The sequence below is a fragment of the Mangifera indica genome, chromosome 1 (genome assembly GCF_011075055.1).
Source record: "Mangifera indica cultivar Alphonso chromosome 1, CATAS_Mindica_2.1, whole genome shotgun sequence".
Classification (NCBI taxonomy): domain Eukaryota; kingdom Viridiplantae; phylum Streptophyta; class Magnoliopsida; order Sapindales; family Anacardiaceae; genus Mangifera; species Mangifera indica.
In genome coordinates, this window is record NC_058137.1 from 17,559,095 (window position 1) to 17,575,123 (window position 16,029).

Sequence of the window (16,029 nt, forward strand, 5' to 3'; positions counted from 1 at the left end):
AAATTTCATATCATTGTTTGTTATTTAAACCTTTATATTTTTATTTGTTTAATTTTTAACTAGTGTTTTCTATTCTTTAAAATAATAAAAAACTTGATGTTTTTGTTTTAAAAAATAGACCTATATGCTCCCAAAATAATCTTCAACAAGTGTAAGAAAATAATTTGAGTTTAAGTGTTAATTTGGTATCTATGGAGAATCCTATAAATCTAAACAATAAATTTTAATATATGTGATTTATTTAAGATACAATTTTCATAGAAATCCATAATATTTACTCTCTTAGGATCTAATATTCTCTATTCACATAATTTTGTTAGGTCTACATTAATAATGTATCCTCATCTTTTATGCCAAAGATTTGTCTCATTAGTTTTATCTAAATTAGTTGCCATTGAATCCACTATTGTAGTACCTTCAAAAATGTATAAACCATGTAATTACTTCTTTTTCATTACAACTAAAGCCGCTCTCATTATTTGAGGAACTTCATTTTCTAACTTGTAATTATATCCACAAAAGTCTAACAATTATAACAAAAGTTAATGTGATTACTAAATAATTTATTCAAGTCAAACTTAATTAATCTACTACACGTCAAAAGCGTGATAAGTTTGTTGGATAAAAGGATATTGTTCCTTAAAAACAAAAGGTAAAAAATAAAATAGATATATATTAAGCTTTAGGCTACACTTAACTTAGCTATGGTTTTTAAGTTGTTGCTTAAAATAATATAAGCTACAATTTTAATACTGTTGTATTAAAAAATTAACAATAAACAATGGTTGAAAAAAATCGTAACATTATAATAAATAAAACAATGAATTTAATAGTATTGTAATAAAAAATTAACAATAAACAATGATTACAAAATAAACCATAACGTTATTAAATATAAAACAACAAATTAAACAGAATTATATTAGAAAATTAACAAATTCAATTTAATAATGTTATATTAAAAAATTAACATATTCAATTTAATAATATTATATTAGAAAATTAATAAAAAGCATAAGATTTAATAATATTGTATTAGAAAATTAATAACAGATTTTATACCGTTATGCAATATAAGTCCATTAGACAATATCATTAATTAATTTAAGTTTGATTTGAGATTAAATATAATAATATTATTAAAATAAATTAATAAATATGATATAATATAATAATATTATTAAAAAATATTATATTAATAATATTATTATTTTAAAAAATAAATATAATACTCATAAATCGGTAAAGTTAATCACTTAGGCACGTGGGTATAAAAACCCATCTTCCTCGGCAGCTCAACTCCTCCTCCTCGGGTACATCTTTGTCTTTTTGTTTTTTCTTATTTTGTCTACTCTATTCTTATGTGATTATATTCATTTCATTATATTTTGTCAATTAGTCATTATACTAATGTGGAATTAATTATTTGCATGAACCCTAGAATATCAATTAGGGGTTACAGGGTTTGTTTCAAATTTTCAGATTTAATTAATTTTTTCGGTTTTAGATGAATCGTTGTTTAGGTAGTTGAGTGTGTGTCAAATTGTACTACAGAAAAGAAAACCCATCTCCATGTTTTTGTGTTTGCTGCCTCAAAGTTGGAATCTGCGACTCAAATAGGACGTGGAAAAGACTGACAAAACTATAGGGTTAGAGATGGAACAAATGACACGTTTGAGGGAAAGTGTGTGCCAAAATAATTAAGCTTTCTTGGATTGGGTAAAGATGTTGGCAGGAATTGTTCTTTTCAGCATCAATAGTTAACGCACCTAAAACTTTTGTCTCTTGGATGATGTTAATGTTATACACACAAACAAAATCGCTGTGGTGGGTAAAAGAAAAATTTGCTTAAGATGTAGAGTGAGAATCATATACTTGAAATACAAAAAATGGACACCGAACAATGAAGATAGAGGTACATTTTCACACTGATCAATGAACAAAAAATGGACATAAAAAATGTTATACATATAAACGAGTGGAGGAGAATCATATACTTAAGATGTCTTACTCAGAAGCAGGTTCTATTTTGCTTGGTCCTATTTTAAAGAAGTTTACATTTTACATGTTTATGTTTAAGTTTGGTGAGTTGACTATGTTTTTTTCTATACTATGAAATATTAATCTCTTTTCTTGCATATCAATGCTTTATTCAGTTGACCATAACGACCTCTGTTTCATTCTTCTTACATCCTTTTGTTTTACTTTATAAATTTTAAAGCTTATTTTTGGGAATGAGTTATTAATCATTGTATTGACATCCTTGATCTTAAATATCTTTGATGTTTTGCTAAATTGTTATTATAAGTTAATTTGTACCATTTTTTCGCTATTATATATTGTGGGAAATCTGATAGATCTATCGTGAGAGGAGCTATCAATTGCAAAGTGGTATCCTGCACGTACGGCTTTGTGCAGATGGTTAGGAGTTTTGTTGTCTAGAGCATGAACCAGGTATTTATTTTGGAAAATGCCCTTCAGACTAATGTTTATCTTTGCAAATTGTGATAAATAATATAACATATGTCCATGAATATTCTTGAATGTGATGTTTCGGTGGCTGATGCTGATATGTCGGATACAACTAATGAAGACAAGGAGTTGGCATTGGGTAGGTTCTTTTCTATCATAGCATGCATCTTAAGTTACGTAGAATGTACAAGCCATTGGAAAATGCACAATTCGGCCTCCTTAGTGGATGTCCATAGTGTGAATTTATTTATTAATTTTATGCTTCTTTAATTTAATTTTTGTTTTTAGTATAAAGTTGCTAGTTACTTGTTCATCATTATTTAATGTCAGTCTAAAAAGTAGGAAATAAAAAATGAACTTTAGATTCAATTTTTCTCTAAATTCTTTGCTATATTATGTAGAAATTTAACATAGGTATTGGAGGCAGAACAAGAAGATTAAGGGACATTTCTAGCTGTACCATTCCATTACATTGAGATATCCAAACTTCTTTTTTGACCAGTAAGCATTAATACTTTTATTTTATGATTTCAGTGTAACATCATCCATTATATTAAACAATGTTGAACTAAACTGTAATTTTGTGGATGGTAGTGCAAGTGAAGACATTCCTGCAATATGTATGGACAGTTTTTCTTTTTTGTGTGAGTGGTTGAAGGTGAATGCTAGTGTTGATCTTTTCACTGGTTGCGGAATTTCATGTGTTTTGTTATTTTAGGTTCAAATTCTCATACCCTTTCTGGTGCGGGCCACCCACTTTTTCAGCATGTCATTCATTTGCTATGATGTCTGCAGTACTTGTGTCTATGGTTGAGGTATATATTTTCTTGCCTTAAGACACTGAAATTTTATATTGTCTAGTGTGCACCACGTTCTACAAGATGATTTTCATATGAATATCTCTTTGGTTGTGAGCCTTTGTTTTGTGTTTCTATACAAAGTATCATGCTAATAAATGCTTAATGGCGTGCTTCTGGCATTGACAAAATTTCATCTGAATCTTAAAACGCTTTACACAGTTAACATGGGCATTTAAAGCAACATCTCGATTGGCAACTGCCACTCCACCTCCCGCTTCTGTATTGACCCATGGTTTGCTGGGCAGGTGAGTGACTTGATGCACTTATAATAGCATCATGTTAGTGTGTTGAATTCATTTTTAATTGATTCTGAATATATCAAATTTAGTTGTTATTTGACAAATTGGGTTAGGGGAGTTAGTTTATTTTAAGGTGTTTCAAGTACACAAAATAACGAAAGGTAACAATATTATTTTCTTTAAAAGTTCGCATAATCTATCTTATAGAATAATTATGATAAACATGTTTGACGATTATTTAAATATTTTCTTATAAATTTTTTTCAATTACAATTTAACTTGAATGTACTTATGGAAAGATGTAATGCAATCGTATTTGTTTTTCAATTTTGTTATTTGTTGTAGTGAAATTTAACTATAATGGATCATATATATGAGGAGTTAGTTTTTATATTCTAATATTATGATAAATCTTAATTACTACTATTTTTTTGGTCATATGTGAGCACATAGTGGTCTGTTAATTTATATTCTAATATTTGATTAAATAACAATTTAATTGATTATTTTCTTTTTTGTTTAAGAATGGTGATTGATGATGGTAGAAAAAAGTGTGGGCATTTAACTTCATGATTATTGAGGAGATATGTGATTTAGGCATCTTTTGAAAATGTCTTTTATTAAGGACTAAAATCCTATTTTTGGATTATGTTAAGATGTGTTAAAATTGTATATGTTCAGTATCTATTATACAAATTTGGATTACTTGACTTTGAATTGAAAAATATTTTATTAAAATATATGACTTTGTTTTTTTATTTTTCTATCTCTTAGTTGATTATACCTATTTTAATTTCTTTAGGTTATTTATTCTTTATTTAAAATAGGGTAAAAGTAAAAAAATAAAACTAAACTATTGCATTATGTACACAAACTGTTGTATTAAATACATAAAACTGATGCAACAAATATACAATTGTTGCTTTAACCATTAAAATTGTTGACTTTATAAAACCACAAACCATGGCATTAGTTAAACAATCGTTACTTAAAAATGAGACAATATATTGCTTAAAATATGTAAAATTGTTGTCTAATATTCTTCATAACCGTTGTCTTAGCTAAATTGCTATTGTCTAAAAATGACACAAGTTATTACTTAAAATAGCTTATAATCATTGCTTAATGTTCCCGATAACTGTTGGCTTAACTAAATAGTCGTAGTTTGAAAATAACACAATTTGTTGTTTAAAATAATTTATAATTGTCATCTAATGTTTCTGATAACCATTGCCTTTACTAATTAAAATTGTTGCATTAGGGACTAAACAAACTGTTAGTTTAGATCACACCAAAATTGTTGTATTTGGGTTACTAATGTAGCGGTTATTTTTACCGTTAGCTAATCAAATATAAACCATTGTCTATTACCTAATGCAGAGGAGACATTTGTGACGGGTGTGATTTCATTAACTAAAGTCTAAAGTCGCAATTTTTTGGATCTTTAGCAACAAAAATCAATTGCTTTAGACAATCTATAGTGTAATACCAACCATGATGATACTAAAATGAATAAAAATCTATACCCAATGTTATTTCTCCAGAAGATATTATGATCCTTGAAGCAACTTAAGCTTTTAAAGAGGAACGAACCCCCGAAATACAGAAAAATGAGAATATAGAAATCTCTATAAATTATGCTTATATAAGAGAAATGTGGAACCTTGAAATGGTTAACATGGATGGTGTATTCTCATTTACAATAGCTACTAAATTATTAATGTTGATGATTACGAACCACATATTGTGGATGAAAGGAAATAAACACATGATTAGCCTAAATGGGAACAAGCAATTTAAGTACAATCAATCTCTTACAAACAACAAGTATTTGGGTCCATAGTCCAAATGTCTAAAAATGTCCAACCCGTTGATATAAATTGATATTTGTGATTTAAAAAAAAAAAAAAGAGAGAAAAATGAGATTGCTAGATATAAGGCAAGACTTGTGGCCTAAGGTTTTTTCTAAAGACCAAGTATAGCTTTTGATAAAACACACTCACTTGTGATGTATATAATAACATTTAGATATTTGATCAGTTTAATTGTCTCAGAAGGATTAAATATACTTCTATTGTATATAGTTACTACTTATTTGTATAAAAACGTAGATACTGAAATTTATATAAAATTCTTTGTAGGATTTAAATTGTCCAAAGCAAAAAAGATCACTCCAAGAGACACGTACTCAATCAAGTTACAAAGATCATTATATGGATTATCTTAGTGAATACTTGATAAAAGAAGACTATATGAATGATTCTATATGTCTATGTGTCTTTATAAAAAGATTTAAATCAAGATTTGCAATTGTAATAATATATGTTAATGACATAAATTTAATTGAAACTCTTGAAAAGCTTATAAAATTTGTTAAATACCTGAAAAAGAAATTTAAGATGAAAGATTTGAGGAATGAAATATTTTCTCAATTTATAGATCGAGTACGATTTAAATGGAATACATATCTATTAATCAACCTATATTGAAAAATTGTTAAAATATTTTAATATGGATAAAGTTTATCCTTTGAGCACCCAAATAGTTGTTCAATTTCTTGATTCTAAAAATAACCTCTTTCATCTTAAAGAAGATGAAAAGATATTTGGTCCAAAAGTATCTTATTTTATTACCATTGGTGTCCTATTATATTTGTCCCCGTGCACTAGACTAAATATACCTTTCCGAGTAAATTTATTGGCTCAATTTAGTTCTACACCAATCCATCAACCTTGGAATGGAATCAAATATATATTTCGTTATCTATATAAAACTAGATATTTGAGGTTATTCTATTCTGTTAAATCCTCTAACAATTCTAGTTTGGTTAGATATACAAATATTGGTTACCTTTTTAACCTTCATAAGACTCGCTCATAGGTGAAATGTGTCTTTACTTGCAGTGACACATCAATATCATGACGTTTTACCAAAGAAACTTGTACACCCATATATATGTTTAAAGTTATTTTCATCATTTGTCTCTTAATTTGTGCTTGTTTAATTTTATATATGTGATTTTGGGTGTGCATAGTCATGTGAGGGAGTTCACAGCTAGGGAAAAATTGTCATTTCCCATAAGGTGCATGAAAAATGGTTAAGTCTAGAAGAAACACACATGCGTGTATAAAAAGGTACACATTTATGTGTGTTCAATAATTTGAATTGTGGACAAGAATCAGTTTCACAGTGATTTCAAAAACTACCATTAAGGTGTAACAATCGGCACGTCTATGTGTTTGGTGACATAAAACCTTATGTCACATTTTTTTTGCAAAAATAAAAGAGTGTAGAGACATTTGGTTGAGTATTGTTTATCATATTTTCATGAATCCAAAGAGAAAGTTGAGAAAGTTTGAAGACCTTGAAGCTAGGGAACGCAAAGAGATGCTAGAAAATTCATCAAAGCCAAATGAAGACTTTCCAATTGCTATAAGTAAGGTAAATACGATGTCCATCCTTGCTTAGTTTGATTACTTGTTGATTTGACATATTTTGGAGATCTCTAACGGTTAACGGTAGGGATGATAGATTTCTTTTAAGTTTTCTAACTGGAATCTTGAATACAATAGTACATACGCGTGTTAGGGATTTATGTGTATATATATTCATCGATGAGATTAATACTATGTATATAAAGAGTTAAAAACCATGTGATCTGAAATCCTTAGGGTGCAATTGTTGATTTAACTGATTTAGCAATTTGCTAGCAAGGATTGTGAATGAATTAGTTGATGATATATTCCATAGTGCTTTTGAAATAAACTGGAATAATGTGAGTTGGCTTAATGATATACTCATGCACTGTTGGAATTGATGATATATTCCATAGTGCTTTAATCGATTTATTGAAAAGGTCCATATTTTGCTATTATTGATGTGTTATGAAACATGATAAGGGGTTTAGGACTCTGTTTGAATGATTTTATATGAGAAGTTTATAGTATGAATGTCGAAATTGGTAAAGCAGGCAAAGTTGGAACTCTGTATAAAGATAACACATACCTGTGTAAGGTTAGAAGCATGGTAGTGTGTCTTTACGTATAAATAGTCCTTATGTATTTTAGGCAAACGAGTATCTATAATTAGGGAAACACACACGTCTGTGTGGTATAGGACACATGATCATGTGTGAAGGTTTGGAATAACACACTCATGTAGGTTTTTAGCATGCCTATGTGTGTTGATTCATGATAACACGTCCATGTTAGAGGAAACACACAGTCATGTTTATTTAAGAAATTTGGAAGTAAGCATGCATGGATTTAGTCACACCTGTTTATGGACATAAAATGATTGTTCTACCCCTAAGAGAGGTGAATATGGGGAATGAGAATACTTTGGTTCTAACAAAGGCAATATGAGATAAAAAAAATTGTTTTAAAGGTACTTGATTGTGTGTATAATAACACAGAGGATATTTTAGGGTGCCCTAACTGTGTGGACAATGACACAAAACCCAATCAAAGTGATTTCGAGTTAAAAAATTGAAAATGATGCATTATCATATCTAGCCACAGAGTTGTGTGTGTTATGGTTATGAAAGTTTTATGGCTAGTCCATGTGATCTTGATACCCATTTGATTATTATACACTGTCATAGGGTCTCTTAGCATTTGAGATGCTCGTGTATACACTAACATTAGGCGTCTTAACATTTATGGTGCTTGTGCAATATTGGGAGAAGCTAGGGATCTTACTCCTCTTGTGATAGGTATCTATAACTCAAAGTCTGACCATAAGTGTACTGAGTGCACTTTATGTTTGACATATGGGATGTTGCATGTTTTCATTAGCCATTTGGAATATTAATATATATCATTTGACATTGGTCATCTCGGATGACATTATTATTATAGATTAGGCACTGAGTGCTCAAATATTCGAATGGATAATTGAGATGCTAGGAAAACATCCGAAAACACCACATTGTTTAAGAATGGAACACTTATATGATTATTTTTATTATTGATGTTATGTGCAGAGTGCCAAGAGGTTATTTACTTATTAAACGTTTATCACTCACAGTATTCTTTTTGTGATTTCGTAGGCAGGTATATGGAGTTGTGGGATAGTGGGGGCACTAATGGATCAACTCGAGACATTGCAAAAGAAAGGAGCATTCAGGTCATTTTAAACCTTGGCTATTATTTGTATTCCATTTGGGTTTTAATTCATGTTTTTCCACTTGAGATTTGTATTTGACACCCGTATACGTATAGATTTGATTTACTGTATAATATAGGTGCTCTTTGAAATAATGATAACACCTTTTTATGTACATGAAAGTTTATTTATTACTATGCATTTAATATCATTGTGTGTGCGTGTTTTGAAAGGTTTAAGTTAACATGTATCTTTGGGTGTATATTCTAGGTGGGGATATATATCTACAATGGGTATTACAAAACTTTGATTGCAATATTTTCGAAACATTCAAAGATTTTAGCTCTCCATAAAGCCAACTAAGAATGCATTTTATTACGATCTGTTATATATCATATCCAAAATGCATATAGTTTTTCTTCTACAACAGACAATTATTTTATAGTATATGAAGACAATGCAGCTTGAATTCCCCAAAATAAAGAAGGATACATTAAAGGAGACAGAGCTAAACATATCTTACCAAAGTTTTTACACTCATAGGCTTTCGTAGAGTTGATAGATTGATGTTAAGCAAATACGTTTTAATGACAACCTTGCGAATTTATTCACCAGAACATTATCGACATTAATATTTGAAAAATTAGTATATAACATTGGTATGTGATAGCTTAACAAGCAACCAAATCAATCTATATCATCCTACTATAGAGAGAGGGAGCAAATTTTTGAAATGTGTTATATATTGGACAAAATGTGGGCTTTACTCTTTTTTTTTTTAAACTAAATTTTGTCCCACTAGGTATTTATTGTAAAGTTTTAGTGAGATAGTTTAAGTTCATTCAATTCCACTTTACAAGACATTAAATAATTACGTTTATCTGTTTTGATTTTTTTAACAAAATTAATGTAATTATTCATAAGTATTGAAAATTTAAAGAGATGTTATAAAATTTTGGCTTTCCACCAAGTGAAGAAAGCTTAATATAATAGTCATTCAACAGCTGAAAACACTATAAAAGGCCCCCAAAACCCTGCTTCACTTGACACGATTTTTACACAGCCTTTACTCTTCCATTTCTTAAGCTTAAAGATTCTCATCATATTTATATTTTATCTCTCTCTTTTCAATCCTTAGTTATACAAATACATTTTAAACATCCTCGTCATTTAATTATATATTATTATTTTTCTTCAATTTAGCTAAGAAAAGATTTGACTAAAGTTGAAAACATTAAACCAATAAAACCTAGTGAGTTACATTTAAAAATGATTCTACTATTATTAACTATAGGTAGAAGACCCACTATGATATGTGCATCTAAAATCATTATTATATTCTTTTTTTAACTTCATCTTCAATTTCATGTTCTTTGTTATTCTTTCAAAAGGCTAGCAAATTCAAATACAAATTATTTAATATTTTGATTAATTTGATAATGTTTATTATCTAGAATATCTAAAACATATGTGGCATTTATTATAGTGCAAAATTATTTTGAAAGAATAGAGAGCTTTTGATATGATGGTGCTCATGGCTTGTACTACATTACTCAAAGATAACTTTATAGCTTTTTTATTGAATTTTGAAGCCTTTTCTTAGTACGTTTTTTTTACTCATTGTATCTATCCATATCTCTAAATCAAATCCTGTTGAAATTAGCTTTTCAGGCCATGCATGTGCATAACAAGCCTCACCTCCTTCTAATTATATATCCCTTGAAGAAACAACAATTAATTCCACATAATATATATTCTATTTCTACTTTCTGTCAAAATTTCAACTCATAATGAATCAAGATGTAGAAATATATATTCTCCCTTCAGCTTTATGTTCAGTCATGGAAACCAAACTATTCTGAGGAAAGACAGTTTATTTTTTTATAATGTAATAGCGGAACCCATTAAAATATTTTTGTTACTTTTTTTTTTTTTTTTCTCTCCAGGACTTCAAGCATGAGGGTCCTGTAAATTCAATACCGTTCAATAAACACGGTAAACATAATTAAATAGGGTAACTAAATTCCGCTTAAAACAGTTCATAATTATCTAACTTATTTCTTTACGATGCCAAAAAACCTTGCCAGCGGAAAGTCATAATTATTACATTGTTCCATTCGAAAGAATCTCATCAAATCAAACTAATAATCCAAGAAGAAAATAGTGGGCTATAATAATTCAGTTGTTGAATATTATATCTTCAGTGACCAACTCCCTGGATTCTACCGAGAGTCCCATGATAATGAGATGAGACACTCACCAGAAGGCTAGATTCTCAAAAGTTTTACATGCACAAACTGAACAAGATATTGAATAGGTAACATATTTTTTTCTGGGTTAATTTGATTTCACAATATTGGTGGGATGGCAAACTAGAAATGTGCAAAAAATCTGCAGAAGTACTATTATTTCTAAATGAGGAACTCTTAAGTGACGTTATTCCCAGTTGTCACTACCAAAAAATATTAGTTTTAGTGAAAAAAAAATAATAAAAATCATATTTCATTGTTATAAATATTTTTTTAATAATTTTATTGATTGATTATTTATACTGTGGTTAAAATTAAATAAATTTATAATTTTAACGATAAAAAATAGTTCATTGAAAAATTTTAATAACAAAAAATTTCGTTGTCAATCATTATTATAACGTCCGCCATTAAAAATATTAACACTGGAACAGGAGAAAATTTTCCCACTTAAAAGACCCAATTTTTTTTTTTATATAGTGTGTAAAGCAAAAGCTTGAAAATAAATGGGAGATTTCATGAATTTTGGGGTTTTGCTGCCACTTTATTTGAGATAGGCCCACATGGATGGTGAGTTAATTTTGAGTTACAGGTTCTCCTTTTCAGAAATATATACATAAAACAGAGTGATAGTGGGGTGGAGTACATTTCCTCCACTGCTCACCTTGGATCCTTCTCCAAGATTGAAGATGATCACCGTGACCAAGATCCAAGAGCCAAAAAGTAGAGGGAAGTATGATAGTGAGATATATACAAAGAATGCCTTTACTGTAGTCCATCAAATATATTTTGCTACATATTCGGACGTCAATTTTTCAAAACTGTATTGCATATAAAGAAAAATGGAGTTGTATCGTAAGTATTTATGCATAAATTTATATATTAAACAAATTAAATGGAATTTCAATAATCTTTTCTTTAAAATGAATAATGTTATACTTATTTTTATAAGTATTTCGAACTTGTATTCCTGTAAAATAACTACATGCATTACATTCTTTATTTGATGGAATAATCATTTTTAACTTATTATAAAATAATACAAACACTAAAACCATACATATTAATAATAAGTTTGATGTTTCATCATAAAATTTGAAAGATTTTGAATTAAAAATAAAGTAAACTCAAATTACAAAGGTCACATTATCATTAGTATATAAATTTATATTCATTATTAATATATATAATCATACCCTGAAACAAAAATAGGAGGCCATTAATTCAAAAATAATAATAATCATTATATCTAAAACTTTTTCAGCAATCAAAGTAATAGTAGAAAACGATTTTGAAACTTACATGCACAACAAATATATCTTTTAGATTTGAAATGTCGGATCGTATATGAGGCACAAATAATTTCCCACCATATAAAAAAAAGAAGAAACGCAATTAAGGTTCAATTGGTTACACTAATATATATATATATATATATATATATATATATATATATATATAAATTAAGTGTCCGAATAAGAGTTTACATTTTAGAAGATGAGATCATTAAGGTTGTGATCTAAGTTAAAGCTGCACAGATCTTCTTCAATTCTCCCCACCATCTCGTTTACTGCAGCTGCAATCTCATTCACCGATCTCAGTTGACAAATTTCTTCCACCTGCCATCTCAAACCATAGAACAAATTTATAAGAAACTTCATAATTAGTTAATAATATGTTTTGTGTTCTAAGAGAAAATGAAAACAAACAAATTACAAACTGTGTCATGCGCCAATTACCTTAAGACTGAAAGTGTATAGTATCTTGTGATCAGCAGTTGTGACATTCAGGTGAAGCACATGAAATCCAAGAGAATTTAACCCACTGATGATCTTCAAGAGCTGTTTCGGGCGTCGATTTGCCATTATTTTAAGGTTGGCATGACTGTCCACGAGCGTTACTTCAACATCTGCCACTGCATCGGAAGGATTCTCTGCCGTTGATTCATCCATTGACAAGTTGTGGAGGGTTGAGTACTGAGGAAACGAAAAGAAATTTGAGAAAATGAGAGTAGAGAAACCAACATCGGATAGTTTTTGTTGATTTCGCTTTTGAACTTCAAGAGATTGCAGAAGTTGCTCCAGTTCCTTCACATAGTTAATCGCCCCCCCAACAATTGACGCTTGGTCTCCCTACACAAAAACACTGGTGCAGTCAGTGAGAAGCATGAAAGAATAAATGTCTGTGTGTTCAAATGGGTAAATGTTTGATGTTTACCCTTTGGACATAAGAAGGCGGCATGAGAGATCGAAGAGCATTAAGATAGTCATTCATTTGCTTTCTCCGGTTGCGTTCAACAGTAATGTGAGTCATCCTTTGGTTCTCAAGTTCCTCTTTGTTCTTGTGGCTTCTGTTTACACGTCTTCTCTTTCTCCGCCCTGATGAGCTTTCCGCCGGAGCTTGAACTTCCACAGGCGGAAAGTCTCCGGTAAAGAAGCCGCCGTCACAAGTTTGCTGCATCACTGAAGAATAGCTGGAATTCAGATTATTAAAACCAAACCCTCCTCCATTTTGGACAAGGGTTTCATAATTTGCAGGAATTCCATCTTCAAAAGCAAAGGTATTTGAATTAATAAAGCCATAACTACACGGTTCTTGTTGGGAAACAACGGCTTCTAATGCCATTGTCTCTCTCAGTGTTTTAGCCAATTAAAACACAACTAACAACGGATAATCTAGAAAAAACGCAACCTTTTGGCTCTCGGTTTCTAGTCTTCTTCTCTTTAAAGTGTTTAATCTTCTGATACGCATTCACCAAGTTGCACTAGAGATCTTGTTTAGGTGTCAGGGAGAAAGATTCTCTTGTTATTTTATATGTATAAAATATATATTACATTTACTAAACTCCTTCAGTCCCATTGTGTTTTCTTGATAATAGATATATAAAATACAGCAACTAGTTGCATAGAAAAATATTCGTTTGTCTCAGATTATTACAAAAAATTGTCACACTTCGAAATTAGAGGTCAATCAAGTCTCATAGAATTGTTGATTGATCATTATGAGATAAAGATGATTAATTTCTTCTGGGTCTAATATTCTTTTCATTGGTAATAATGAGTATGTATGAATGTAGATTTTGAAAGCGCTGCTTTTTTCACAATTGGTGCATAGTAAGTTAACTGTTTAAATGCAACAGTGTGGAGGATGAAAGAGACTGGGGGAAAGAGACAAACTGGGAAAAGAAAAGCAGAGAATTGCAAGGAAAAACGCAACAGTCAGGAGGGTGTCTGGGTAGAGAATCCATGAAGCTACAATTACATTAACAAAATTCAAGGGGGTCACTCTCTGGAATCATATACCATAAAGACTAACTTACTCCCTTTCCAAGAAACTTAATACTGCCAACCTGTGTCTGTCCACTTTTCTCATATGTGTTTAGCACCATCCATGAATGCTATCTTCCTTTCTTTTTTATTTTTTTTAATCACTTTTATTATCATTATTTAATCTTTCTACGCTAAACTTAAACCCCCATTTCCATGAAAATATTCGTACCTCATTCTATCCCACACATTAATATGTGTTTTCGTGTTCAATTTTGGTGTAAAATCATTATCAACTCATCTTTATTAGTTATTAATTATGGTCTTCTTGCATTCACTCAAACCTCAACTGAAGATGGTGTAAAAGTTAAGTTTTGGTCAGTGTAAATAAAGATTAAATATCTTACACAATTAACAGAATCATGTTCTTGAAATATTATAGTTATTTGATATTTTTGTAAATTTACAACAATAACTTGAACATCATTTTACAAAGTTACAACAAGAGGGTTTTTCTTTGGGACTAGAATTCGTTATGAAATGAACCTTCATATAATAAAAAAATGATAAATAAATAAAATGAAGTGTATATGTGATGGCAATGGAGTGTTATTAACTGATTAAAGTATGAGATACAAATTGATCAATTTGTCAACTTCCTTTGTTTGAGAGTGATTTATTTTATTTAAGAAAGGAATTATTAATTCATTTATGTATTATTTAGAAACGATTTGTCACTAGAAAGAAATATTGTACATTGAAATTGCTAGGATTCGATTCTATAATGAGATATCTAGTCAAAGTTATGCAAAGACTGAATGATGGATTTAATTTTTCTCTGAGAATCAAGTGAACTACTTAATTTCAATTTCTTTTCTTTATATTCCCCAACTTCTTTGAAATTAATACCAAGTTTAATTATACGTCTACCTGCCAATCTTTGAATGTATCGTTTTATTCATAAATTATGAGATACGATCTATTGTTGAAGTCTTAATTAACTTTATATTTTGTAGAACAAATTAATAATAAGCATCTGGTCTAACTCATGCTTGCTGATTTCAAATGTTGAAATTGTTTTTCTTTAACAAAAAGATTCAGATCAAAGCAACTGTAACGGGTGATATGTTGCTTCAGCATACCTTGCAGGGAAATGCTTTTGCTGACTCTTAATTTGTAGTTACCAGCTAGTTTTCAAGTAGACATTGTCCGCAAAAATATGTACACATCTACAATTTTTTTTAATTTGGTCTTCAAAAACTTCATAGAAAACATAATTAGGAATTATAATGTTCTTCATAATTGATATAAAATTAGTGTAAGTTGTCATTAAATAAACTAGTGGCTCTGCATTTTTCTTCAATAATCAATAGGCCAAAGGACTTATTCCCACCCAAGTTTTGATATGTTCCCAAAGTCTCACTTACGGGATTTAAAAAACTCAAAATTTTACCTATGGACTAACTTTTGTTAGAATTTTTTATTAAAAGTAAAGGTAAAATTGTTATTTTACTAATAATATTAAAAATATAAAATCAGTATATTTTCTCTCCAAAGTTTTAAAAACTAATAACTTTTCCCCTACTTAAAGTTTTTTAACTTTGAAAAGTAATATTATCCTTTCTCAAACATAGAGTTTATTTTCTTCCTCTCTCCGACCACTATCTCTCGACGACGATGCATTCAATCGATGAAACACCAGCCAACATGTCTTCATCTTTCCATCGCTCTTTCTTGTTGATGAAGATGCCTCTTTGTCAATTCCAAATGAATCAACAAAGCAAGCATCTTCATCGATTCCAACATTCGTCTTTGTCGATTTAGACTAATCGACTGG

At 29.6% G+C, this 16,029-nt stretch overlaps 1 protein-coding gene and 1 long non-coding RNA gene across 3 annotated transcripts; one reads left to right on the forward strand and one right to left on the reverse strand.

Moving 5' to 3' along the window:
• Positions 1 to 1,254: 1,254 nt before the first annotated feature.
• LOC123192028 lies at positions 1,255 to 8,852 on the forward strand. 2 transcript variants are annotated; one of them, XR_006496815.1, is made up of 8 exons: positions 1,255 to 1,313; positions 2,358 to 2,454; positions 2,594 to 2,611; positions 2,874 to 2,973; positions 3,191 to 3,287; positions 3,492 to 3,577; positions 6,911 to 7,012; positions 8,622 to 8,852. It is a non-coding gene; the product is annotated as an uncharacterized LOC123192028 (long non-coding RNA). The 2 variants fall into 2 exon arrangements; XR_006496816.1 differs by lacking the exon at positions 3,191 to 3,287.
• Positions 8,853 to 12,408: 3,556 nt separating this feature from the next.
• Positions 12,409 to 13,678, reverse strand: LOC123230386 (transcription factor bHLH96-like). The gene is made up of 3 exons (XM_044656575.1): positions 13,144 to 13,678; positions 12,666 to 13,058; positions 12,409 to 12,545 (listed from the first exon to the last, which is right to left on the reverse strand). The coding sequence occupies exons 1-3, from the start codon at positions 13,549 to 13,551 to the stop codon at positions 12,417 to 12,419; spliced, it is 930 nt and encodes a 309-aa protein (XP_044512510.1). The 5' UTR covers positions 13,552 to 13,678; the 3' UTR covers positions 12,409 to 12,416.
• Between the last annotated feature and the right edge of the window lie 2,351 nt (positions 13,679 to 16,029).